General features: G+C 31.8%; 1 protein-coding gene across 1 annotated transcript; it reads left to right on the forward strand.

Moving 5' to 3' along the window:
* The first annotated feature begins 501 nt into the window (after positions 1–501).
* Positions 502–18,826, forward strand: LOC133177026 (phosphatidylinositol-glycan-specific phospholipase D-like). The gene is made up of 24 exons (XM_061312110.1): positions 502–626; positions 776–828; positions 2,493–2,571; positions 2,660–2,754; positions 3,057–3,167; positions 3,259–3,307; positions 3,525–3,579; positions 3,662–3,769; positions 3,848–3,875; positions 8,709–8,848; positions 9,852–10,038; positions 10,616–10,746; positions 10,937–11,049; positions 11,183–11,283; positions 12,356–12,469; positions 13,156–13,227; positions 13,433–13,580; positions 13,930–13,985; positions 14,076–14,158; positions 14,343–14,688; positions 15,861–15,948; positions 16,055–16,158; positions 16,326–16,406; positions 18,668–18,826. The coding sequence occupies exons 1-24, from the start codon at positions 539–541 to the stop codon at positions 18,776–18,778; spliced, it is 2,541 nt and encodes an 846-aa protein (XP_061168094.1). The 5' UTR covers positions 502–538; the 3' UTR covers positions 18,779–18,826.
* Positions 18,827–19,096: the final 270 nt, after the last annotated feature.

Consider the following 19,096-nt stretch of genomic DNA (forward strand, 5'->3'; position numbering starts at 1 on the left):
AGGTCATACAAATCATGTCTCACATGCTCAAAGATTTATTTTTAAATGTTTCTTCTCAGACAAGTTAAAAAGATGTCAAGAGGGAAAACTACCCCAGTTTACAACCAGGTTATCAATCAGCATAATCTAGATTACAGGGTACCCTCGAGATATACCAGTAGAGTGGATTTTGTACCGACCAAGGACATCTTTTACTTCGCCTAATACGAGAATAGTCTTTCAAATTGAAAATATTTATCATATTAACCTTTGGAATTTGAAGAAAAGCATTTATTCAAAAACAAATTCACAGAGTTTTTAATCATGAATTATTAATACTTCTATAATAACTTGTGTGTATACATTGGTTAATTTACATTAAGCATGGTGTTTGTATACTAATACCCTTGTACGGAAGATCCAGATATGATAGACGATGATGTCACATGCCTTCTTTATCGGTGACAATCTTGATTATTTACCTATATTTGCATTTGTATTCTTAAAGTTTAAGCCAATTGTAATTTGTACAGTTTAGGGTGAAAATGTTTTAACCGTTATGAAGAGTCACGTAATAATTTTTCTAACGTTGGCCGTTGTGCTTCATGAAACACTCGGAGCTGGCATCGTGACGCAGCTGAATGTGGGTAAGGCATTCGTTCCTTAATTTATAATTCAAACAATGTTTTCAGTACTTTCCCCCCCAACACGCCAAATAAACTTTAGAAATATTGCAGTTGAAAGATTCTTGAAAATATTGAAAACATGCTAGTTCCTTTTGATGCATATGTTTCAGCCCAGCGTGCTGCAAGATTCTTCGACCCTAATCCTGAAAAGAATTACTCCCAGGTATGTAATTGGATAAAACGTTCTTCAACACATGTTTTATCCTATCCCAAATCACAATTTTTACAGACAAAGTCTCTCTTTGAAAATCAAAAGTTTTTGAAGAAGCAGTCCGTATAATATTAATGAAACTATTCGTAATTTCAATAATATTGAAATAATAAAAATGAGTACAATAAGAAGGAAGCATCATATATTTTGTGATATATAGCTCAGAAAACTTTCTAACCTAACATGCTTTTGCCAACAATATTGAATACACGTTTTGAAAGGAAATGTATTGCTACTAAACAAAGATGTAAACAAATAAGATAGGAGGAAATTTGCAATTTTAAAATAGTTTTTTTAATCAATGTTTGATATTTTGCCTTTTAGTTTAGAATAGTTGTACTCCTTTATACAAGAATAAAATTTTTATTGCGACTAGGTATGTGATGAATTTAGTTTTTACAGAGTTGAGTACCATTTCTGCTGGAGAGTTTTCAACATATCTTTTTAGCAGTTGGCATGTTTACTAAGAGTTTCTTATTTGACCAAAATATGTTTTCAATCATTTCAATTTGGCAGTGTTCTCGGCCGCATGCAAAGTGTAGAAAATGCACTGAGGCTGAGAATGTATCCTTTGCTAGATATGGACATACTGAAAGCATAGTAGCATGCATGTTTAGTATTTCTCAGAAAACGATTTGCATGTATTTATATATATATATATAATTTTTTAGCTGTAACTCAAAAGCACAAGTGTTGCCGCAAAAAAGCAATGCAGTTGATACACTACTGTAGCCGTAACACTATCTTGATTTAAAGGGTTACATGTTCTGATACGTAGTATCTACGTAAGAATCTCTAGAAATCGATAAACAAAGCCTCGTCCTATCTTCCAAATTCGTCCTATCTAAGGATTTTTAAAAAATTATGGCTGAAAATGAGCCTTTCGACCTATACACCCCATCGACATATACCCCAAAACTTACGGTAAACCCACCTGAAATCATTGTATAAATTATGCCAACAACTAAAAGGAAGGAACTCGAGCGGGAATGGTGCTCAATTCAAAACGTTAAGTGAAAACTTAACAGCAAGCCTACTCCAATTACTGCTTCTATTCGTGCAAAAAAGGGAGAAAAATTCTAGAGAGTAAATATCGATCTTGAATTTTGAAAATACCGTCAAGTTGTAAAATTTATCATATCCTTGCATTATATTTTTTGTTTCGTAAAAATGCATGTATTTTCAAAATTGCATTTTATTTGTTCACACTGGGCCATGTAAAGAAGTTTTTTGAGCTGTAATTTATGAATTATACAATGCAAAAATAGAAAATGGAAAATATACAGTACAATAAGAAATTACCAAAACAACGGAAATATTATATATACAATGCAAATAGTTAAATACAGTAGTGAGTACATATGAAAAAAGGAGAGCTATTAACACATCATTAAATATATATATAGTAATGCAAAAATAGAAAATAAACAATGCAATAAGAAATTGCCAAAACAAAAAAAAAAACACTAGTATAGTCATAGAGTAAAAAAGGTATTAATACTTTCATCAAATTTATATTCATTTATTATTTCTTATTCTTACCTCAAGAAATTATATTCATTACTATTTGACGTATCTTTAATAAGGTATAATTTGGTTTCGAATTTTTTTTGCAGATAATCAACCACCATTCCTCGGCGTTTTACAGCGGAACACCATATCCCGATGCCTTTTACAATGAGCTTTGTGAGTTTGGTAAGGTATAATTAAATCAAATTTAAAAGTAAAAGTTATATACTTGGTGATTATAATATGATTTAAAACATTATCTTCTATTTTTTAGGAATGTTTTCAAACATATCAGACGATACAAAATCTGGACCGTTCTTGAATGCAACTATAAACTACATCAACAAAAAACCCAAACCATGGGACCAGGTAGGTCTGTTTTAATATATTGCATATGAATCCTCTGTGATAACCAACCAATCCGTACATCATGCGATGGACTAGACCGAAATGACTTAAAGGCGCACAATTTTATTTTTACTTGTGGTATGCAAAATATATAAATATAAATTGTATAAACAATTTGTTTACGAGAAAAATGTGTTCAAGGAATGTGTCTAGTGTTTAAGATCTGTTGGGTATCACATCGGTTGATTCCTTACATATTTTAAAATTCATTTGAAGAATTTGAATATGATACATTGTCATTGATTTCTCTTTCTTAAAATCAGGCAACTGAGAAATTGTTTGCATTTATGATGGGGATGATGTCCAATCAGGTGTCGGACTCACTGTGGACAAGTCAAGGTGTGGATCAAGGATTTTTGTCGGCCATGGGATATGTAAGATGAATTGTTGTTTTTTTGTTTAAAATATATCAAAATTTCGTATTTAACAGAATTTTGTCAAAAGCGAAATGAATTGATTTTTTAGACTAACTTTCATGGGTCAGTCCACAAAGCAAGGAAAGCAGGCAATTTTGGTATGTTTTAGAACAACACATCAACTTGCAAGTTTTAGAACAACACGCCACTTTGGTATGTTCTAAGAACAACAATCACGTACAAGTGTGTTTTACACAACAAGTTTTGTCACCATGTTTGGAAAAATAAAACAAGAGATGAGTTTTATGTAATTCACTTCGACATTTTCAATTTTGATTGCGCTTTACAAAAAACATCATCTATGTCTGATTACAGGTGGAGATATAGTTGTTGTGTATCTATTGAATGTTGTGGACGAAATCGACGAATGGTAAGACAGACCCCCCCCCCCAAGTTTCCTTTCTTCAATACTAAATTTCCATGATGACACTATGCTAACTCATTTATTTTAGGTACGTCCCAATTGACGACCTATTTGAAATTTACAAGGAATTTTATGGGTCCGTACAAATCAACAAAACACTAATAGAATCTTGCTCTACTCTAGCTTTAGTGACAGCGTAAGTATGTTTAATACAAAAATAAATGAGAATTTAATATATCTCTGCTGTAATTAAGTTACAAATTTAATTTTTTAGATATGCAGAAATAACTGGAAACGCTGAGGTATTTATAAAATTTGAACATAAATAAGTAGGGTTAAAGTAACAGAATTAAAAGAACAAATGCTATTTCTTAAATGTAACTTTAGCTTATTTTAAAACAGGTAGGTATCAGTCCTGCTTCTAAAAAAAATACATATTTCTTTTCGCCTACATTCTTTGTAACCTTTTAAGAAAATCTCAGTTTTTGGACCACTTTAGTGAAGCCCATCAGGAACCCAGCAAATTAGGAAGCACGATATATTTTATTGAGATGAAATTGCAATGTCAGTTAATTCAATTTATAATCTTCAGTACTTGATAAATGGGGAAAATGCTAAAGAAAATTATAAAAACAAAGAAAAGGCTTATAAAAAAGTGTTAGACAGAGAAATAAATAAGTATAGTGAAGAAATGAGCAAAAAGTTACAAAATATGCGACTCAAAACTCCCAGACAATATTGGAAGATATTGAATAAAAACAATAAACAAAAAAATGCAGATCAAATCGATATTGAAAAATTATTTAACTATTTCAATGAGTTAAATAAGGCACCTGAAATACCAGAGAATATAGAAAAGATGCTAGATAATGAAATTAAAATACTAGAAATAGAAGAATTGAATCATAATCTAAACAAATACATTTCGCAAGATGAAATACTTAGTGCTGTAAAAAAATTAAAAAACAACAAAGCTTCAGGCGAGGATAAAATAAGAAATGAATATATAAAATCATCAATACAAATTATGCTCCCACTTTACGAAAAATTGTTTAATTTAATTTTTTCAACAGGTAAAAACCCGAATGTTGGCTTGAAGGAAATATCCTTCCAATATATAAACACAAGGGAGAGAAAAACAATCCGCAAAATTATAGACCTATAACAATTTTAAGCTGTATTGGAAAACTTTTTACATCCATATTAAATGATAGATTAAACGATTTTTCAAACGAATATGAAATATTGCAGGAAAATCAAACTGGTTTTAGAAAACAATATTCAACTGTTGATCATATATTTTCCATACATATTATATCAGAATTATTGAAACTAAATAAGAAAAAACTTTTTTGTGCTTTCATAGACTTTGAGAAAGCATTTGATAATGTATGGCGAAAAGCTCTTTGGTTTAAATTGTGTGCAAACAATATTAATGGAAATATGTACAATGTTATTCCGAATATGTATAATCAAATCAAATCAAGGATAGTCTATGATAATAACGTTACTGATTTTTTTAATTGTGAAAATGGTGTCAGACAAGGTGAAAACTTATCATCTTTTTTATTTTCAATTTATCTAAATGACCTGCAGAATTTTTTCCAACAAAATATGTCAATTGGTTTACCTACTATATCTGTTATGTTTGAACAACATTTAAATGTGTATTTGACATTATTTGCACTATTATACGCCGATGACACCGTATTGATAGCTGAATCTGCCGAGTACTTACAAGCAAAAATTAATTGTTTTGAAAAATATTGCAGAAAATGGAATTTGAAGATTAATATTAACAAAACAAAAGTTTTGATAATAAGTAAAGGAAAGAAAAAAGAAAAGCCTGAGTTTAAATACGGCGAATAGCTGATTGAAGTTGTAAATGAAATTAATTATTTGGGTATTTTATTTAGTACGTCAGGTTCTTTCAAGGAAGCAAAGCAGAAACAAGTTGACAAAGCAAATAAAGCAATATTTGAAATTCTTAAGAAAGGCCGCTTACATAATCTATCAATACGATGTCAGTTAGACCTGTTCGATAAAATTGTTCAGCCTATATTGTTGTACGGATGTGAAGTATGGGGATTTTCGAACAATGCAACTGTAGACAGAGTACATCTAAAATTTTGTAAATTACTTCTTAACCTTAAACAATCTACTCCGAACTGTATGGTGTATGGTGAACTCGGTCGACATCCCATGTCCATTGAAATACAAACGCGTATTATTTCCTATTGGTGTAAACTTAAACTTGGAAAAGAAACAAAAATATCAAGTCTGCTGTTTAAATTAAGTGATACCGTAAATCGAAAGACTAAGAAGATTGCTTGGATAAATAATGTCTTAAATATCTTAAACGATTGTGGACTTTCAAATATTTGGAACAGTCAAGCCTTCAATCCAAATTGGTTAAGAGCGAAAGTAAAACTAACTTTAATAGATCAATTTAAACAAAAATGGAATTCGGATGTTCAAAATTTATCAAAGACCCTAAATTATAGAATATACAAAGACGAACTAAAATTTGAAAAATATTTAGAAATTCTATCACGAAAAGAAGCCATAAATTTCTGCAAATTCCGTACTTGTAATCATTATTTGCCAATTGAAACTGGACGTTGGTTAAATGAACCAAGAGAGATTAGACTATGTAAGAAATGTCAATTAAATGAAAAAGGAGATGAATTCCATTATATATTAAATTGTACGGCAATGACACGTGAAAGAAATAAATGTTTAACACAAAAACTATTACGATTCAAAAATACAATTACATTTAGAGAAATAATGAATTCAGATAAACAGTCATTTTTAAGAAAACTGTGTATATTTATTAAAAAAATTACTAAAACGTGCTCCCCAAACTAGTAAAGACCTAAACCTATAATTGTACTATTTGTCTATCCTCATACTCACGCATGCCATATATGTGTTTTTATTTTTCATCATTGTAGTTTACATTTATATCTCGCTATACAATTGTAAAATTGTGAAGAGATTAATAAATTCAGTTCAGTTCAGGAAAACTATGCTTTCCATTCTGTAAAACAGTCTTGCACGTGCTCTCAAAATGAATAATTGTCAGTTAAATTTTACAAAAGAAATTACTTTTATGGATTCCAAATACTGGAACCATTGTGATCGTAGAAATGATTTAGAGTTTTGGATGACTGCACTTAAGAACATACGAAATTTGCTACGAAATACATTTTTATAAGGAGCATTTTTTTGTAAAAAAAAAAAATAATATGAATGGTCAACAATCAACATATAAATTACACATTTACGGAATTACATCACGAAAAGTTTGTATTCGCGAAGTGCGAATCTGTTTTAATAATAGGGGGTAGTCACGATTTCTTGAATCTCCATAGGATGATTCACCAGGTGATTTTTTTTTTTTTTACCTCTTACTAAATTCCAAAATTTCAAAAAAAAATTTAAAAATAAAGGTAACATAATTATGTGCTTTATCAACTGAGCTACTGGGGAATTGTGTTCGAACACTTTTAAGAGCTAGGCATTGATTAACGATCATCTGTACCTATGTACATGTAAATACTGGTGCCAGAGCATTATTCTATATTACGCTTATCTTATTTTAAACCCATTCTTATATTACCTCCACCTCTCTACATATTTATCAACCTATTCTTCAATGAAGGGCAAGTAAGTGAAAATTCTCGAAATTTGCAAAGGAACAAGGGATACAATCTAAAATCAGTTTTACAAATTCGGTTTTGAATTTATCAGATTTTTAAACAAATAAACACGAGTGAAATTGAAAGTTATCATAAACGACTGAAAATGAACCCCAAATCTGGCATTTAGTGCATTCATCCTTTGGTCTAGTGACAAAAATGCACCTTGCAGGTATGCAGTTCAATAAACCCAATCTTCATACCTAGTATAGCTTGGAAACTAGTGTTTTGATTAAAATACTTTCACACTTGACACTATCATACAATTTATTATCCAATATGATTTCAATATCATTTCGTTTCTTTTAGGTCACCCCGAGTCAGTTGACCTATTACAACTTTTTTTTTTGTCCGTTGTCGTGCAAAGTGCATTTTCAGTTTATGGGATGGTTGAACCATTTGATATATAACATCTATGGTTAAAAGAAAACAAAAAATCTGAATTTTATAGTCTTTGCCTCTATGGGACCAAAACCATCACAATTAATGCAATCTTTTTCTTTACTCCTGGATATCGAGCAGGCAAGGTGTTTGCATGACAACAATGATCAATATGATAACAATAAATACGATCGTACTTAACCCCCTTTTTTGAAATTGTGACATTTATGGCCCCTGGGTCCATAGTACAGGCAGTAGAGTGGTCTTAGTTGGTCATATATTGAAAATACATTATATCTTTAAAAATCCTCTCTACTCATGGATATCAAAAAGGTAAACTTTTGTCCATAATTATAATAAACATTTAGCCATCTACCAAAATTGTGAAATTCATGGTCCAGGAGCCTATGGTACATTTCAGAGGGAGGGGCTAAGTTGGTCATCTATATTGAAAATACATCACACCGGTAAAAATCTTCTTTATTCATGGGCAGGAAACAGTTAAACAATTTGCATGAATACAACGAGCCTTAACTCTTTATCAAAATTGTAAAATTCATGACTCCAGAGTCAAGCATTCAGGTCCTAGGGTGATACTCCGTTGGTTATACAATTCATGCCCCAGAGTGGGGCTAAGTTTGTGGTATACTGAAATCTAATATACAGTGTACCTCATCTTCTTTACTCCCGAACTTCTAGGCGACAAGCTACATGAATATGATAAAAATTATAAAGTCAAGACTAAACTGTTAAAAAAAAAAAACAAGATGAGTCCAGATAGCTTCTAGCCTGAAAAAAAACTTATATTCAGATGCCCCTCAGGGTTCATGTGCCTCTTGTTTTTATTTTCTTATAAATTAAGTAAAAGAGAAAGTAAAATAGTGAATTGAATTACACATCAATATATTTTATCACCCAAACTAAGAAGTTGTTTGATTTTTCCCTTTTTATCTGTTTTTGTTTTGGAGCACTCTAGTGTCTTAATTATTGTCGAAATTGGTCATCCTATCATAATTAATAAAAACTTTATCATTCATTCGAACATTTTAGCTGTTTACAATAGTCGCCGATACTTCCGACTTCATTGTGGACAATCTTGTGGAATATTTTCAAGGAGGATTAATGGACATGGCGGGCTGGACAAACAGGAAGTGGCACGACGCCATAACAATGCTTGAAAATGGCACGAAGTCAGTAAAACCTTTAATAGTACACAGTCGCCACCAAAAATGCCATATCAATCATTACAATATTAAAGCTGAACACGACTCGTAAATAGGCATACGCCATATTAGTTTACCTATCTCTTATATCAGCGCTTAGATATATAAACCCTTCGCATTCGTTACACCTGATTGCTTTTAGCTGGTCGCTGCGACGTGTAGAATATGTATATCCCACGTTGTCCTTTTTGTTTACGTTTTATTTCATTGCAAGTGCATCTGTGTTTATTTTACTTTGCAATGCATTGACCTGTGCAGTTGATATCGAATAACTTGATTATTTTTTTTTCCTTTACGTGGAAGAGGCATACATAAGACATTTGTGTCGCGCCTAAGTTTAATTTATCACAATGACGAGACATGTGCTCGGGTGTAATCCATAAAACAAAATACATTGAATCGTGAATAAAGCTTAGGCTTATATAGCGGTTGGAAAACGACAGAATTGAGAAAACTAATATGGCGGACAAGATAATTCTCCTCCTTTTATTTTCTTAAAAAACTCTAAAAGATTTTAGAATGTGAAAATGCAGTGAGTAATGTGTAGCATACAGACTGAAAGTACATACAGAGATATGGTTCTGAGCCTTATTTTCCTTTTCCCTCCCCCTTTTATCTTTTCATTTTTCCATTTTATTGTTCATTTCCCCTCTCTTTTCAATTTTATATTCTGTAATCTCCTTAAAAATTAGTTTAAAATACATGTCTTTGTAAAACTACAAATATTTACCATTGTTACATTTGTACCCTGATCTCTAATGAAGAGAACTTATATAGGCCATTTTTGCCTGCTGTTCAATCCATGTTCATTGCATATACATGTACTTCTATGTATATCATGAATAAAATATTTCTTAAACTAATTCTCTTCCTTTTACAAATCGTGTTCAGCTTTAAGTCTTTACAAGGCAACTTACTCTTATGCAATTTTTTTTGTAAGGAAAAAATGTACTACATATTTATTTTTCAGGGCATGCCATATTCCGCACAATCCTCTCTTTATAAATTGCTCTAAGAAGCAGGACACTGCACTGATGTTTTACCCCAAACCGCGCAGACAAACAGACAGACCATATACTGGCGACCTTTCTGTGTCCGATTTTCAGATCAGGAGGTCTCAAGGAGCCATCAGCATTAAGCCTGGACACAAACTAAAGGTTTCAAACTGACCATGTACTCATGTTGGGTGTTTGGAGAAGGAGCATTTTATTTTAGGACTTGATTATGTTTTCGTAAAATGTTCATAAGAAATAATTGACATTTCTACTATTGCCATATATGTTTCATCACTCCCGTGCAGTGATTTTTTTTTCTCCAACAAGAAAACACCTATTATGACGTCACGTTGTGCTACGTAATATTTGTTCGTGTTTCTTGCAGTAGTAATATTCGGATAGTTTTTCAAGAAATTTAGTAAATGGAGATAAAGGTTTCATTCATGTTCGTTAGTTACCGGTTTTCTCCAACTCTCATTCCTCAACTTTGTCAACAGACACTCGGCAAGTCTAATGTCTATTGACAGTTTAAAAAAAATTAAAGGAACGATCTAGAGAAAAAACGGAAGCTAACGAGCGCAAGTTATGGAACCTTTATGTCTTTTATGAAAATGGGAAAAATGGAAATACATAGCATATTTGAAAGATAACATTTTGAAATATAACATAAGTGACAAACTTATGAAGAAAAAAATAATTTCACAAGAAATCTGATTCTTGTTATTTTTTCCACAAAAAGAAAAGGCTAACAGAGCTTAAATCCCAAGTGAATAAGATAAAGAAGCAAAAGCTGGAGCCAGAGCAGGTGGGGGATGACTATCACTGGAAGATTTACTTTAATGACTACAATCATGGATCCTTGCTCGGAAAGTGTGTAAAGGGACCTTTACTTCCGATTAGATTAATCGTATAGCGGGACCGTTTCTTGAAAATTGAATTTATGAAAAATAATAGACAGTAAATGGACAAAGCTAATGCTCTTGTTAAAAACTCATGAGGATCTATTATTCCGAACTTTATAGTAAGTTTCTGTGAGCATCTTTGTTTTTACTCGCAATAGATCTCTGGCAGCGGCTGATATTGACGGGGATGGTAATGTGGATGTTGCCATCGGAGCTCCAGGATTTTCCCAGAATGAAAACATGATGGCGGGGAGAGTTTATATACTTTACAGTGAGTAAATTATATATATTCATGGCATTTCATTATCAAAATATCCACAATATCAGGAATCTTTTCTCGATGTATGTACATTTATTCAATTCGTTTAGCATAATACATGTAATTATATCTGTGGCCATTTCAGATAGTGAAAATGGTTTTCCAAGGCCTGGTAAATACTTTGATTATGTAGACATTAACAACTTGACAATTGGATATAACAGAATTTTTGATGGAGAAAAGGGGGTATGCAAATATTTTATAATCAATTCCGATTAAAAAATCAGGGATGGCAATCGAATACAGAATTGTAAATCGGTTAGACGTTCCGACCGATTAATCGTATCAAAATACATGTATATATATTCGTGACTTTTTTAAAAAAAAAAGAAGTTCTATTCATAAACTAATATCACCTGCATATGGAGTTTATGTCCGTTTGCCCTATCATGACGAGGAGCACACGGCCGGTGTGATCGGTCGAAAGGGGATGCTTACTCATCCATGGCACCTGATCCTACCTTAAATGTTTTTAGAGGTCCATGTTTGCTCTGCTCTCAAATTGTATATTGTTTCAATGGACTTTTTGGGCTTGATCACTGTTCGTTATCTCTATATTTCATATAAAAACTTTAGTAATATTCTGTTTTTGTCTGACCAGAACAATCTATATATTTTATTTCAATTTCAGAAGGCAAAATGAGAAAACCATAAAAATGCCTGAGATCTTAAAGGCATTGATGATTTTTAAGACCAAATTTCATACACATGCATTCTGTATTGAAAATATAGTCAGAACTATAAATTTACATTGTTTAATAAGAAAGCTTGATAGATTACTGCAAAGGACAGAAGGGGTAAGATACACATTATAATCATTTCACGGTACTTAACGGTGATTTATATCACTTGGTAATAACATGATGTTTAAACAATAATTAACACTTCACAAACTGACCGATTGCCCTCAAACGGGAGAATCTGAATTGGCTCAAATTCAGCTTGAAAAGATATATGCAAAAACATTAACTCAACGTTCATATATATATTTTTATTTATTTTAAGGAAATTGCATTCAAATCTACACATATTTTATTATATTTTCCCGACTAACCGATTCAAATTTTCCAACCGAATACCATCGTTCCGATCGAGTAACCGGTTTACGGTTACAGATTGTCATCCCTATAAAAAAGAGATGTAATACTCGTTGCTGATACATTATAGATATATACTTTTTTTTACTACTTTATAGACTGATTACTCTTTTGTACGATTAAAGTCTATTCAAGTAAATTGTTATTTATATCTGTGATAGGTACAATCTCGATTCGGATCATCTGTTACATTACTTGATGTTAACCTAGATGGTATGGTGGATTTAGTAGTTGGGGCAAGCTCCTACGGAAGCACGAGTCCTTTAGATTACAATGTATGATCTTAGAAAATATAAAAATATCTGTATGTAAACATGAAAAATGTTTGAAATTGTCATTATACTGGTACTAGTTGCTCCGATTAGGTTTTTAAAAGACCTAGATAATCTAAAATACTTTATCTTTTTTGGTAGGGTATGTTTTCGTTTTACGAACTCTTTAAGGTCCCATTTATAAAATATGTCAAAGAACACAGGCACTTGGAGGTTGCCACCCCCCCCCCCCTTTCCATTTTTTTCCTTTCGTAAATCTGGGGTCGACACACCTTTTTCCTATTCTAATATGCACTACCCGATATCGATAATGTAACCTTTTTGTCTCAATAAGCTGTTTATATATATATATATATATATATATATATATATATATATATATATATATATATATATATATATATCTTTTTTGACTGATCAGTCGAAAACGATATATATTTAAAAACAGCTTATTGAGACAAACGAATTGTGGACCCCAAAGTTTAAAAAAAAAAAAAATGGAAAGGGGGGGGGGGTCCAGCCCCCAAGTGCCTGTGTCCAAGAAAATCAAAGTTGCACATATACAGTAACTTGTACTTCTCTTACCTTAGCACAACTTTAGCATACATGTACATGCCACTGCCTGATATCATACTCATCTATCATTATTCGATATAAATATTGTAATTTATTGATGTTCTGACAAACAGGGTAGAGTTTACGTGTTTTATGGGTCTGGTAAAGACAGGAACCAGAAACCAGATATCACTCTAACATGTCAGGTACATTTTTGGCAATGTTTGTATCAATCGGTGGTATTTTCAGCAAACAAAAACCTTGATTTCTTGATATACAACAAGAGTATTAGCAATAAAAGAAAATCTGTTTCATGAAACAAACTCTAAACAAAAACATACTTATTTTGACTACATATCTTGCATACAAAAAATGATTAGTTTTGATAAATTTAATTTCTTTTATTTAAAGTCTAAATTCTGTAATCTTGGATACTCGTTAACATCTGTCGATGTTAACAAAGACGGACATCTTGACTTAGTGATGGGTACACCTCACTACAGTGGAGGAAACCTAACACAGAGCGGAATGGTGGTCATTCTCGTCTCCGCATCAACAGGTTATTCTAATTTGAAAAAAATATATACATATACACGCTGATAAACTGCTACCTAAAATCTAGGAGGTAAACTATAGATTCTTTATTATTTACTTCACCTGTGAAGTTGCCGTTGTCTAACCCTTCTTTTAACTAAATTTTATACACGTAAATGTTACCCATGAAACTAAATAATGCAAAAACTCTATTTTCTTGCGAAATTACTTCATGGATACACTATACTGAATTCTAAATTCTGTTTAATGAAAAATATTTTCATATAAGAAAAAATAGTATTGATTTAAATACATTCCATTGTTATTTATGTGGTTTTGTTGAAATTTATATTGGACAATTTTATGCTATATAGCATCTGGTACAACCATACCTGTGGAATCTCTTACAAGGAAAATATATGGAGAACAGGTACGTATGCCGTGAAAAACCTTATATGGATACTTTTTTTTTTTGAGAAACGATTTCAATTGAAACTAAAACTTCCCCTCCCTTGAATAGTCATACAGTTGGTTTGGTCAACGGATAAGCGGAAAGAATGGCACTCTATTGGTGAATCAGCCATACTTCAGGATCTGCGAAAAGTATGTGCTGATATTTAACAATTCAGACACGGATTAACTTACAATGATTGGTTGAAAAGATAGTAATGAAGCTTGATTGCATCATTGCAATTTGAGTGATAGAAAATATACCTACAATTTTCATTTTCCTGAGATTAGATCAACTTCAGCATAATCATGATATATTTTGACTTTTTTTCTGCAGCCCAGCGTGTCCATCTTTTTCTGAGTCAGACCAACAAGCTGTTGGAAAATTGCACGTCTATAACTTTGGCAACAGGACTGCAATGACCAACATGTCTATTGCTGGTCGGGAAGCTTATGACCTCGCCGGACATAGTAGTGATTTTGGTGACCCCTTTGGCAACGGGTCATTGGTCGTTGCTGTAGGGGTTCCAGGTGCGGATGTAGATGGAGAAATCCTTACTCTAAAAAGTAAATGGACGCAAGCTGGAAAAGTAATTTTATTAAAACTGGAGAAAGGTCAGCTGACAGAAATAGCAAGCTATGAAAGTGACAGAAGATACAGTAGATTCGGAATGAGAGTCAATGTAAGAACTTCATCACCTATCTAAATTACATTCATTTCATTTAATGCATGAGCTTTATTTACATAAACCTAGGACAATGGTTTTCCTGATCAAGTCTTTCTGTTGACCCTCCGTCTGCACTCTATAAGCTTTTCAACCACTATGTTGAGGTAAAATACCTTCCCTTCAAAGACGGGTAATTAAAACTGAGAGCAAGATAGTGTCAAATTGGAACACAATTGGACTAGAAATAACTAGAGAAAATAAAGCACCCTCATACCTCCCTGGGATACATTTTACAAGATTATAAAAGATAATTACTTTTCTTAATTATATATTCATCATTTTCAGACTGTGTGAATTATCTTTTTTTTTCTTTTTTTTTTTTTTTTTTTGTAAATATGCCTAGCTCTTTGGTCGATGAAATAGGATATAGAGTCCAAATTTTATTGTCTTTACATAGCAAAAAGATTGTAAAACAATTTTAAAAGCTTCTATTTAATGATGTAACAAATATATTCGGATAAAAAAGTCTGTTCAGAAATATACAGAATACAATATGGCAATTCTTTGACGTGATTTATGAAGACCTTTAACTGCCATTGCGTATGTATTATTTTTTATGAAACTATATGACCACAACTTGGGGTAAATGTGACATTACTTATGTCTTTTTTTAATTCGAAGATATTTTAAGAGCAAAATCTATCACGATATTAGATGTATTAATGTCTCATTAACGTTTCTTAATTCTTAGTAATATAAATAAAAGGAAAGGTTAAGATTAAAAAAAAGCTGAGGTAAAAAAAGCTGATGACGTTATACAAATCTCATCAACATGCATCAGCATATTAGGTTTGTTTAAAATATCTAAAACAGTTTCTTTGAAACTGAGCCAAACAATAATTTAAGAACAGTGGGGTCAATATCAGAAGAAAGTTCAAGGTAAAAAAAAAAAAAAAAGAAGCTGACGCTGTTGAATAGCTCTGATCAATAGGCATTCGATAAAAATATTTTTAATAGTTTCTTAGAAACTGATGAAATTGTGATGGAAGGACAGACGGAAGGACAGAAGACGGACATGACAAACACTATTCATGGCGGGGGATAAAATGCTATTCTCATTTGTGACACTTCCTCTCCTTGCTTGATCAGTCGTTCAAATATAATCAGAATGTTTTGTTTTATAACAGTTTGCTGATATTAATAATGACGATATCGACGATTTACTGATTGGGAGTCCATACAGAAATGATGATCCGTCAAATCTTTTCAGCATCAGTAAGGAAATTGCTTTATAACTTTTCAAATTTTTCAATTTTCATTTTTTTTTTCTCTCTAAATAATCTTGCAAAAAAAAGAATGAATTTATAACATATGTTGACAGTATTTGATGGGAAGACATACGCTTTTTATGGAGGAGGAAATTTTCCTGTTGGTAATGCTACAAATAGACGTTGTGAGAGGCTATGGCCCTGTCCAGACCGCAATGTAAATTTTTGTATAGATCTTTTATGTAGCCCCTCTAGTGTATCTCGGTGTAATTAATGTACATGTAATGAAAATGTTTAAATTGAATAAATAAATATTCCATATTTGGTAACTCTGATATGTATCACTGCAAGTGAACTTTAATTTATTTTCTGTTTTTCTTGTAGGCTAATCATACATTCTCCTCATACCTTTCGGATAAGAACTATTTTGGAGATAATTTTGTAACTCTTCCAGCCATTAATGTGGTGAGTAATAATAAAAGAAAAATTACGACTAAACTGGCTTCCCAGGGTCCTTCCCCATCAATGTACCGACCACAAGATTAAACTGAGCAGTGTTTCACTGATATGAAACCATGAGTCCATGGTGGGGACCCTGTTGACCTTTACTGTAGAGAGCAAAGAATGTCTAAAAATATCGCAAAAAATTTCTTACTATATAAGGCCATCTTTAAAAAAAAAGTTTGTTTACCCTCTCGGGATAAAACAGTTGAGAAGTTAGGTAGGTATAACACAATTTTTTCAGGAAAAAAATCAACATTAATACTGAGTTTTCTAAATTTATTGAAATTGAAGATGTTAATTTAATATTTACAAGAAAATGGCATTCAACAGTGTTCGTCTCACAGTTGGCTTAGTAGAAAAACACAGCAAATGTAAATATTTGCAAATATAAATTTATATCATAATATGAATAAAAATATATAATGTCGTTATATTATAATCGTACTTAGCCAGGTGATTAATGATTTATTCCAAAAAACTCATTTAATGTGAAGACTATAAATGTAGTTCAAACTATCTTGTTTTTTTACTCTTTTGAAACGTACTGACGTTGCGCACGGTGTTGGTACTATAAAATCTGACTCTTTAGATGTCGTAAAGAAAGTGGCGTTTTCAAGATGTTAAAGTTACTAGAAATTAAAAATGAAATTAATTATTTTATCCAAGGTAATAAATTATTCTAAAAATTCTCTTTTTAATAATCTAAAAATATATTAGTTATGATATGGCTTTATTCATTATTGGTTATTACGGCGAAATCCCCGTGTCCAACGTTACATAAATTATTGTTCGCGCAACTACAAGATATAAAAAGATCCACTTCCAATCCTCTAAATTAAATAAAATTTAGGAAATATAATAATATGTATGCATTCTTTGCGATATTGTTGAATTTTTAGCATCATTTTCTCAATTTCACGAGTTTGGGCTGTATCTACAGTGCGTAAGTAATATGTCCAACAGGAAAAAATCGTTTCCCAAAGTTGGCATTAGCCCGCATGGCGATGTGTACGAGACATAAATGCCAAACAAAGATAAATGTTGATGAATAATCTTTCAGTACATATGTTTCTAAAATTAGTTAGTACATTACGCAAGTTTCGAGACTGTACACACCAACGATAGAGGCGCAAACAGTATCCATATCAGCATGGAAGTGGGACAGGTCAAACTTGCATCAATAAATGAACGATGGCTAGGGCTTTTAAAATATATTTAATGTTATACATGTAGAAAGATTATACATGTAGATAATGTCGAGCAGTGATGATTTTGATGATTATATTGAGCTACACTTTACGTATTTTACAAAGCTAGTCTACTTCTTGAAAACAAAAGAACCTCATAACGTTTCTTTGATAGTACAAATAAAATATATATATATATATATATATATATATATATATATATATATATATATATATATATATATATATATATATATATATATATATATATATATATATATATATATATTTGGGAGAGGACTATCTAAGTTTTTAGAACTTGTGTCCAATCCCTTTGACACATTGTCAATAAAATATGTTCAAAACAAACAAATATATGGAGATAACGAACAGTATTTGAGCTCAAAAGTCCATTAAACATTACAAAAATAGGAGCAGAGCAAACGCGGACCTCTAAGACATCAGAGGTGGGATCAGGTGCCATGGAGGAGTGAGCATCCCCTGTCTTTTCTAAAAAGTTGGTGGACTGTTTGAAATTATTATAATGATAAGTGTCAGTGTGTCATTCAGAAAACAATGTGCAATGAACAGATGCGTGTATATTTATTAGAGATCCATGTCTCTTAATTTTCTTCGTCTGATGTCTTATCCACTGATTTTCTTTTGTTCCGATTTTTTGGGTAGAAAAAATGATGCCTTCAATTAAATTCAGTAATTTTCGAGCTGAACTCAAAAGTGCAGCATCATCAACCTGACGAACTGAGTTATAAAAGACCGGTATATCGATAATGTAACGTATCCAAGATCATAAATAACTGGGAAGAGTCTATGGGCAATAACTATCCCACCTGTCAGTTTACGCAGAAACTAAACTCCCCTCCTTAATGAAAGAGCGCTCCAAGGGAGATAATCGCGAAACTTGAGTTATGAAATGATAAATTATGGTTAAATTATTGCAAAGGATAATTAGTTTAAATGATCTTTTTTAATGATTGTCTTAATTTGTCTTATATTGATTGTCTTAATTTTTTGCAGACACAATTGGTAATATCAGCTTCTATATGTGCAGATGACTATGATGACTACGGATCAGATTCCAGCTACGTTTATGTATTTGATACAGGCAGCAAACTGAAAGAAACATAATGTTATAAACCTTTAATACATTAATTAAAAGAGAACTTTCATACATGAACATAAAGAGCAAGAGCCACTTAAGGCCTTTTTTGGCCCTGAGAATTTCTGAAAAATCGAAACTACTCAGTTTTAGTTGAAAATGCAGTATTTATAACTTGCACCCCTGGTGACAGTGTATCTATTGAACATGACGTAATTTTCTCTCTAGTCAATACATTATGACGTCATAAAATGCGTCATTTTCCCCATATCCTGTAAATTCTCTTAAAAATTGCCAAAAGTTGAGGTATTTTTTCAATATTACATATCGAGCACAACCTCTGATCC

The sequence above is a fragment of the Saccostrea echinata genome, unplaced genomic scaffold (genome assembly GCF_033153115.1).
Source record: "Saccostrea echinata isolate AGI-Se365-2 ecotype Australia unplaced genomic scaffold, CSIRO_AGI_Sech_v1 ptg000086l, whole genome shotgun sequence".
NCBI classification, from domain to species: Eukaryota; Metazoa; Mollusca; class Bivalvia; order Ostreida; family Ostreidae; genus Saccostrea; species Saccostrea echinata.